Here is a 10211-nt window from a genome sequence, read left to right on the forward strand (position 1 = left end):
ATGGTCCCCATATAAAACGACCTCCGGATTTGGGGTCTTGGGCTTATAGAAACCGTAGTTTTTATCCAAGTTGTCTGAAATTGGAAATCAAGAGGTATTTTAGGAACATAAAGAGGTGTGCTGAAAATGGTGAGTATCGGTCCATATTTTGGTATAGCCCCCATACAGACCGATTTCCCGATTTTACATCTTGGGCTTCTAGAATCCGAAGTTTTTATCCTATTTACCTGAAATTGGAAATCTAGAGGTATTTTCGAGTCATAAAGAGGTGTGCCGAAAACGGTGAATATCGGTCCATATTTTAGTATAGCACCCATAAGAACGATCTCCCGATTTAACTCCTTGGGTTTCTAGAAACCGTAGTTTTTATCTGATTTGCCTGAAACTGTAAATATTCTGGTATTTTTGGCTCACAAAAACGTGTATCGGATTAAGTTTTTATCGGTCCATTTGGTAATGCCTCCATATAGACCGACTTCATTTATTGAGGGTGTAAAAGGCGCACTGATCATGAAAATTGCTTGAAACTCAATGTAAAATTTCCAGATTTTACTTCTACAATTTAAGATTTCAAATCAAGATGTTATTTTATAATTTTCTTGCACACTTACAAGATATGTTAATGATTCCTCTAAAACTCAAACAAAAATTGTTCTTATAAATCCAGAACCTGATATAGTCCTCATAGGTGAAATCTATAAATTTATCTTCGGGAAGTGTCCTCAAGCCCTCCTGAAATTTCAAAGGAAACCCTAACATTTGGTTCATGGTGCTGGGTATTTAAAATTTGGCCCGGCCGAACTTAGTGCTGTATAAAGGGTGATACGGTCAAAATTTGGTCAAGGGAAAACGCGTGTAAGTCGCTGAAATCGTTTATTTAAAAAATCAAATTAAATTTCTTTTTCAAGTTCAATTAGTATAAAATTCAGGAAAAATATTCAGTTAGGCTTTCGCTTTTCCAAATCCGAATTGCCGGGCCTCACGCTTGACACCTGCCATCAGATTTTGTACAGCCACCTTGTCCACCTCCTTCGCCGCAGAAAGCCAGTTTGCCTTGAACTGCTGCTCGTCCTTAGCAGTTTTTTTGGTCTTCTTTAGGTTCCGCTTGACAATAGCCCAGTATTTCTCAATTGGGCGGAGCTGTGGCGTGTTGGGAGGGTTCTTGTCCTTGGGAACCACCTGCACGTTGTTGGCGGCGTACCACTCCATGGCCTTTTTACCGTAATGGCAAGATGCCAAATCCGGCCAAAACACTACGGATCAACCGTGTTTCTTCAGGAAAGGCAGTAGACGTTTATTTATACTTGTTTTTTCTTTGCGTGCATAATCTATAACGTTGGTAGTTGTATTTCTAATCAATCATTTCAACTGATTTTTATATCCACCTCCAGTCTGTTTATAACACATGGAAATAGTGACTTCGGTAAAGAATATACATATATTCTGGGTCCGGAAGAAATTCTAAGACTACAGTCTTAAATGGGTGCAAAAAATTAAAGAAGACTATTTTTATTTTTTTCTAATTTTTTTGTTCAACAAGTAAGTAAAGTGGAAAGTCTGGCGGGGCCGACCACATCATACCCTTAATCACCCCTACTGAAACAGCATTTGTGGGTTATCATTATATTTATGTAAACAATATATTTATGTAAAAGCTAAAGATATGTCTAAATATCATAGTCTAATACATCAAGATGTGAAATTTTAGTAACACTGGTTAATAAATCCGAGTATTATGGTCAAATTTAGGATGCAATTTTGCAGACATTAAACGTGATGACAAAAATTACTTTGTGCCAACTTTGACGATGATCGGTTTGTAAAAAAGTGCAACGTGAACCAATTTGTCAAAATCGGGCGATACATATATATGGGAGCTATATCTATATTTGATCCGATTTCTCCCAAATTCAATAGCGTTCGTCCTTGTGCACAAAAAAATCATGTACCAAATTTCATCAAAATCGGATAATAATTGCGAACAATAAATACATGGACAGACGGACACCAAGTGCTAGATCGACTCAGGAGGTGATTCTGAGTCGATCGGTATATATTTTATGGGGTTTAAAATCAATAATTCTGGTAAGCACATTTTTTTGACAGATCAACGTTATTATACCCAGACCACTATGTGGTTTAGGGTATAAAAAGGAAAATTTCATTGAGCTGTGAAATAATTACAAACCGATATTTTTTTGCAATAAAAATATTTTCAATTTATCATTGTAATAACTACGCACCTTGGTCTGCGTTCCGATTTTTTTCCTCAGAGATATTTCCACTTGCCTCTACTACCCTACAGTTTTTTGTTGTATCTGGCTTTAGTATTTCGATGTGTCGACTATTGAATTACAATTGCGGTAAATGATATGGTGCAGACCGATATAGAGTTAGAAGAGGGTGATTGAATAAAAGAGGATGAATACCATGGAGATATTCAAAATGTAATTGACAACCACTGAACGTGAATAGAAATCTTTCATTCGATTTAGAATATGGGACAAGGTTTGATATTTGGTGAATATGTGATTTTTCCCCCCCATGAACTTTTTCGGGCCAGTGAAATATCGAGATGAGCGCTAAGAACAAAAGAGTATGTCATGGAGCAATGTCACACACGATAACTTTTCATGAAGTTTTCTAAAAATGGAATCTAAAAGCCGAAGGGCCTGTAAATCTAGCAAATATTAAATATTCATATATAACTACTCGAACTAGACCGAAATTGATGTTCGGCAAAAAAAAAAAAAAATAATAATATTAGATGGAAGATAATTTGTTTACTATTTGCAATCAACTAAGTTTCGAGAACTTTCCTTTAATATCAAAATATTTTTGCAAGGCTTTCAATATTCACAATACTAATTTACATTTGCATGTTTTCTTTCCTTTTGTAGTGTATATGCTAACCCTTGGACTCGGTTCTAGAAAATCTTCAATAAATTAAAGAACGGAGAAAATACTTAATATCTAAAAGAGGTAAGTCAAGATACATCAAACTAGTATCCGTGAAAAGTATCCATTTATGGGACTAAAAAATCGCATGTCTAGGCTTATAGGCAAATCAATTAAAAATATGGCTTCTTGGTGGTTTGTGTACGAAGAGTCTTGCTCTTCACCTAATCCAATCATATGATGAATATGGGGTAGTCATACCTCGTCCGAAATTTGAATCAAAGTTCTCCGATTTGTCTAAAATTTTCAGAGAAGCTTGGGGTGGCACAGGTCCGCTACTTTATTTTTCGATATTTGGACGGGATTTTGTTTTCACACTAATGATTTTGGTATTAATTCGGAGTCAAAGAAGCAGAGAATGGAAATAAGGATAAATTTAAGACCTCACAAAAAACAGCTTCCAACAAGTATGCACCGCCGTAAGTTCGGCCAGGGCAAAGCTTATGTACCCTCCACCATGGATTGCGTAGAAACTTCTATTGAAGACTGTCATCCACAATCGAATTACTTGGGTTGCGGTAACACTTGCCGATGGCAAGGTATCTTAAAACTTCCTAACACCGTAATATATACCACATAGTCCATACGTGGTATATATTAAACTAAACAAGTATATACAGCAGTAAGTTCGGCCGGGCCGAATCTTAAATACCCACCACCATGAACCAAATATTAGGGTTTCCTTTGAAATTTCAGGAGGGCTTGAGGACTTGAGAACACTTCCCGAAGATAAATTTAAAGATTTCACCTATGAGGACTATATCAGATTCTGGATTTATAAAAACCATTTTTGTTTGAGTTTTAGAGGAATCATTAGCATCTCTTGTAAGTGTGCAAGAAAATTATAAAATAACGTCTTGATTTGAAATCTTAAATCTGTAGAAGTAAAATCTGGAAATTTTACATTGAGTTTCAAGCAATTTTCATGATCAGTGCGCCTTCTACACCGTCAAGAAGTGAAGTCGGTCTATATGGAGGCATTATCAAATGGACCGATGAAAACTTAATCCGATACACATTTTTGTGAGCCTAAAATATAAGAATATATACAAATTCCGGCAAATCAGATAAAAACTACGGTTTCTAGAAACCCAAGGAGTTAAATCGGGAGATCGTTCTTATGGGGGCTATACTAAAATATGGACCGATACTCACCGTTTTCGGCACACCTCTTTATGACCCGAAAATACCTCTAGATTTCCAATTTCAGGCAAATACGATAAAAACTTCGGATTCTAGAAGCCCAAGAAGTAAAATCGGGAAATCGGTCTATATGGGGGCTATACCAAAATACGGACCGATACTCACCATTTTCGGCACACCTCTTATGGTCCTAAAATACCTCTAGATATCAAATTTCAGACAAATTGAATAGAAACTACGGTTTCTATAAGCCCAAGACCCCAAATCGGGAGGTCGTTTTATATGGGGGCTATACCAAAACATGGAACGATACTCACAATTTTTAGCACACGTATTTGTGGTCCTACAATACCTCTAGATTTCCAATTTCAGGTAAATTGAATAAAAACTGCGGTTTCTATAAGCCAAAGAAGTAAAATCGGGAGATAGGTCTATATGGGGGCTATACCAAAATATGGACCGATACTCACAATTTTTGGCACACCTCTTTATGGTCATAAAATACCTCTAGATTTCAAATTTCAGGCAAATTGGATAAAAACTACGATTTCTATAAGCCCAAGACCCCAAATCGGGAGGTCGTTTTATATGGGGACCATACCAAAACATGGACCGATACTCACAATTTTTGGCACACGTATTTGTGGTCCTACAATACCTCTAGATTTCCAATTTCGAGTAAATTGATTAAAAACTGCGGTTTCTATAAGCCCAAGAAGTAAAATCGGGAGATCGGTCTATATGGGGGCTATACCAAAACATGGACCGATACTCACCATTTTTGGCACACCTCTTTATGGTCATAAGTAGTGTAATACGTATAGACTGATCCACTTTAATGGCCTTTTTTTTATGGGCTTTTTTTAATGGGCTTTTTTTAATGGGCTTTTTGTGATAGGTCATAAGGTCATCCAAAAAAAAATTTTCCCTGTATGCATGAGTGTCATTGTATTGAGTGCATTGGCTGGCTGTGTGGTGCATGTGCATGTATTGTGAAGATGAGATAGGGAGGGGGTGAGATAAGATTTTGGCTGTTGGGAAATTTTGTGTTATTCGATTTGATTTCTTGGTTGACTGTGTGGAGTTTTCTGATCGCCTAGTATTGAACAATCGCTGAAACCTAGATTTGGTGTTTATTTATGTGCCATAGAAGAAGCGATAGGGTGAAGAGATAAGCGATTCACTGTTGAGAATGCTATTGATTTGTTTAGCATTCTGAAATGAGAGACAGAGTGATCGTCTGAGATTCTGAAGAAATGCATGTGCATGTACATGTATCGTGAAGATAAGGTTTGGAGGGGGTGAGATTGGCTGTTGGGAAAATTTGAGTTATTCGATTTGATTTCTTGGTTGGCTGTGTGGAGTTTTCTGATCGCCTAGTATTGAACAATCGCTGAAACCTAGATTTGGAGGAAGAAGGTGTAGGGGGAAGAGATAAGTGTCTCACTGTTGGGAAATCCTATTGATTTGTTTGTCATTGCACAGAATGACCACCCAAGATGTATATGTATCGTGAAGATAAGGTATGGAGGGGGTGAGATAAGATTTTGGCTGTTGGGAAAATTTGAGTTATTCGATTTGATTTCTTGGTTGACTGTGTGGAGTTTTCTGATCGCCTAGTAAGATGTAAACATTGATGTCTAATTGCATACAAAATATCTATGAAAATCAGGCAATGTGTCTATTTGTTTAGATTTTTTATGTATTTGTTACTTTTGAGAAGAAATGTGTATTTATAAAGGGATAAATATCTCATTCCTCGAAGAAATATATAGTATATTCATTTGAAATTTTACTTCCCAATTGAATTCTAAACCCCGACTTAGCAATTCATATGCACGGAGTTTTACGTTGTGAATACAACATTTAAAAAAAAACTGAAAAAACAGAATTTTGTTAATTTTTTGGTGTTTTACAAAAAAAAAATCGAAGTTTTACGTTGTGAAAAAGACAACATTTGTTAACAAACGAAAAAAAAAAAAAAAACAGAAACGGACACGTTGTGAAAAAAAACAACATTTGTTAACAAACGAAAAAAAAAACAGAAACGGACGTTGTGAATTTTTTTGGTGTTATACAAAAAAAAAAAAAAAAATAAATAAATAAATAAATCAAAACACGTAAAATACGTTGAGACTTTTTGTTGCAAAATAATAAATATAAACAAAAAGAAAAAAGAAAAGAATCGTACCTTTTAAGAAAAAATTGCGATTTATTTCTTGTGCTGCAAAAAATAATTAATAAAAGGTTTATTTATAAAAATTTAAAAAAGAAATATTTGAAAGAACTTTAAACAAAATGGAATCCCAAATGTTGACGTGCAAAGTATGCAGAAAAATGTTCAAAAGCCAAAATGCACTCCAAAAACATTTGCAGACACACAAAACGTGTAGTTTATGTGGTTTGATGGTGCGAAATGTCTATGCATTGAAATTACATATGGAAATTCACCAAGCGACAATGCATAGACAAGGTTTTGGACAACAACAGGAACAACAACAGCAACAACAACAGCAACAACAACAGCAACAACAACAGCAACAACAACAGCAACAACACATAAACATGTCCGTGGGAGGTGGAATCTACCCCCAACAACAATATAATTGGGATCAGCAACCAGGGCTTAATCCAGGGTCCCAACAACAACAACATTTTAACTTGCTGCAGCATCCAGGACCTATCTTTCATCAACAATTGCTGCAGCAAAATCAAAACTTGGAGCAACACTCAAACATATTTGAGCAGCAACAGTTTAATTTTGACCAGCAACCAGGGCCTAGTCATGGTCAGAGGAATTTAAATAAAGTATGTGAAATATGCAACGTCTATGTAAACCCAATGAATTGGTTCAAACATCACCAGTCTCCGAATCACATACAAAAAAGTGATGTTATTATAAATAACCAATTTAGACAGACGATGACAGGATTTAAAAATCGTGTAGGAACTTATACGTACCTAACCCATATGAATACCATAGATATAAATGAGGTATTCGAAGAATGTAATAAGAGTTTACACCTGTTAATTTTAAATTCACTGGCGAAGAATAAAAGTCTGAAGATAAATATCCAACTAATTGGGGAATACATAAAGTTGGGTGGTGAAGAGCTCCAAATGCAACACATGTATCATGTGTCCAAAATGCAGAGACTGGTTATGTCAGACAACATTGAGGATTTCATTAAAAGGCATATTGAGGAAATAAAGAGTCAAATGGCGGATTTCCAGGAAAGAGACTCTGGATGGACTTTGACTCGAATTGAAAAATTTGAAATCAACATCAACAAATGGTCTGGCTTTTGTGGTTCCCAATATATTCCAACGCCACCAAAATTATATTCGAAAAAAGCATGTATCAATGTCAGAAATACGGATGAATACTGCTTCAAATGGAGTGTCATTTCGGCGTTAACTTCCCCAAAGCCGACCCACCCAACGCGAACTTCATCCTATCGAGTAGATATCAGGCAGCAGAATATTTTGTTAGAAAACAATATAAATTTAAATTTTGAAGGGCTAGAATTCCCTATGCCTGTGCAAGAAATCCCAAAATTTGAAAAGCTGAACCCAGGAGTTAGTATTAATGTATATGGGTATAACCGGAAAGATGACACTGTCATCGGGCCATACCACATATCCCAGAATGTTGTTCCAAATGGGGTACACATTAACTTGTTGTTGTTGGAGAGTGGGGGTAAAGCACATTATATTTGGATTAAAGACATGTCAAGGTAAGAAAAAAAAATCCTTCATTTCATTTTTTACTTAAATATTAATAAAATATTTTTTTATTTTATTTGTTGTAGATTATTATCTTCGCAGTTAACCAAAAATTGTAAGAAATTAAAAATTTGCGACAGATGCCTGCAATACACTTCAAACTCCGACAAGTGGTCGAATCACTTAAAGGAATGTTCCAACATTGTAACCACCGTACCGGATGCAGGTAACAATTTTATTCGCTTTAAAAACATAAGTAAAACGATGGATGTCCCTTTCGTTGTGTATGCCGATTTTGAGTGTATACTAGAGAAAGATAGTTTAGGATCAACAATAAATAAGCACAAACCGTGTGCTTTTAGTTTTTATATAAAATGTAGTGTAGATAGTTCGTTAGATAGATTTAAGATTTATACTGGGGAGGATGCTGGGGAAAAATTTGTTAAATATTTAGATTTAGAATGTAGAGATATATACGAAAGGTATTTATCATTAAAAAAACCAATGTGTCCCTTATCACCTATTGAGGAATCCAGTTTTCACGCAGCTCAATTGTGTCACATTTGTGACAAAAATTTAGATACGGATAGGGTTAGGGATCATTGCCATATTACTGGAAAATATAGGGGGGCGGCCCATAATGAATGTAATTTAAATTATAAGATCCCAAAGTTTATACCAATCTTTTTCCATAACTTTTCGTCATATGACTGTCATCTATTTATTAAAGATTTACTAAACCTTATTCCTGGAAATACCTCAGTTATACCGCTAAATAAAGAATTATATATATCGGTATCTCATAAAATTAAATTTGATAATGGGGATCTTTTAGAATATAGGTTTTTAGATTCTTTAAGATTTATGCCTTCAAGCTTGGATAGCTTAGCTAAAAATCTGTTAGATGACAAAATGACTACGGTTAGATCTAATTTCTCAAATGACCACGAATTTAAAATAATGAGAAGGAAGGGTGTATTTTGTTATGAATACTTGGATTCATTTCAAAAACTTAAAGATATAAACCTTCCCTCTATAGAAAACTTCTACAGTAAATTAACCAACAAAAGTTGTAGTCAGGAGGACTACAATCACGCTATAGAAGTTTGGACAACATTTAATTGTAGAACACTTCAGGATTATATGGAGTTATATTTAAAAACGGATGTCCTTCTACTCACAGATATATTCGAAAACTTTCGAATCTTATGCAAAAGCATACATAAGCTGGATCCTTGCCAATATTTTACGGCGCCTGGTCTATCTTATGATGCTATGCTAAAGCTGATAACATCGGATGGTTTTAGCCTAGAATTGTTGAAGGATGTAGACACATACAACTTTATAAAAAATGGCATTCGTGGAGGTATTACTCAATGTAGTAAAAGATATCACAAAGCCAATAATAAATATATGAAAAACTTTAATCCTGATATTGTATCTACATTTTTATTATATCTTGATGTTAATAACCTATATGGATGGGCGATGCAGCAATTCTTACCATATGGTAATTTTAAATGGGTTGCAGAAGCTGACATTATTAGGGATCCTAACGTAATCAAAAATTTTAAATTCGATTCTCCTGAAGGGTATATTTATGAAGTTTCAATAAGTTGTCCACCCCATCTACATAATAAATTTAATGATTTACCTTTAGCGGCTGAAAACAAAAAAGTGGGAGGATCGAAACACAACAAACTTGTTGCAGATCTTACACCAAAAGAAAGGTATACCATCCACTACATGACACTAAAACAATGTTTAGAGCAGGGCTACGTTCTAAATGAAGTGCATAGGGTGCTTACTTTTAGTCAAAGACCATGGCTAAAGGAATATATTGACAAAAACAATGATTGTAGGAAAAAAACAAATATTGCTTTTGAAAAAAATTTCTTTAAACTATTGAACAATGCAGTATATGGCAAAACAATGGAAAATGTTGAAAAAAGAAAAGATGTGTCTATTGTAAAACAGTGGGCATATAGTGACAGGCGTAAGTTAGGTGCTGAAGCTCTAATTTCAAAACCAAACTTTCATAGTATATCCAAATTCACAGACAATTTTTGGGCTATTCAAATGAATAAAACAAAAATTGTTTATGATAAGCCAATATACTTAGGATTTTGTATTCTAGAATTAGCTAAGTGGAAAATGTATGACTTCCACTACAACTTTATGAAAGAAAAGTTTGGTGAAAGAATACAATTAAACTATATGGATACAGACTCTTTCATATACACCATCGAATCTGAAGATGTGTATGAAGAAATTAGACCTCATCTTACTACACATTTTGATACATCTGAGTATTCCGAAGATAATCCTTTCAATTTTCCTCTTGTAAATAAAAAGGAAATTGGATTAATGAAGGATGAAAACTG

The 10211-nt window shown here is 34.8% G+C and overlaps 1 protein-coding gene across 1 annotated transcript in view; it reads left to right on the top strand.

Moving 5' to 3' along the window:
* The first annotated feature begins 6666 nt into the window (after positions 1–6666).
* The window catches only part of LOC142231202 (uncharacterized), an 8357-nt gene continuing 4812 nt past the window's right edge, over positions 6667–10211 (top strand). The window contains exons 1-2 of the mRNA XM_075301821.1: positions 6667–7838; positions 7914–10170. Of these exons, the coding sequence (XP_075157936.1) occupies positions 6667–7838; positions 7914–10170 (3429 nt within the window). The remainder of the gene's footprint in view (positions 7839–7913; positions 10171–10211) is intronic.

Source organism: Haematobia irritans, chromosome 3, assembly GCF_050003625.1.
Source record: "Haematobia irritans isolate KBUSLIRL chromosome 3, ASM5000362v1, whole genome shotgun sequence".
NCBI classification, from domain to species: domain Eukaryota; kingdom Metazoa; phylum Arthropoda; class Insecta; order Diptera; family Muscidae; genus Haematobia; species Haematobia irritans.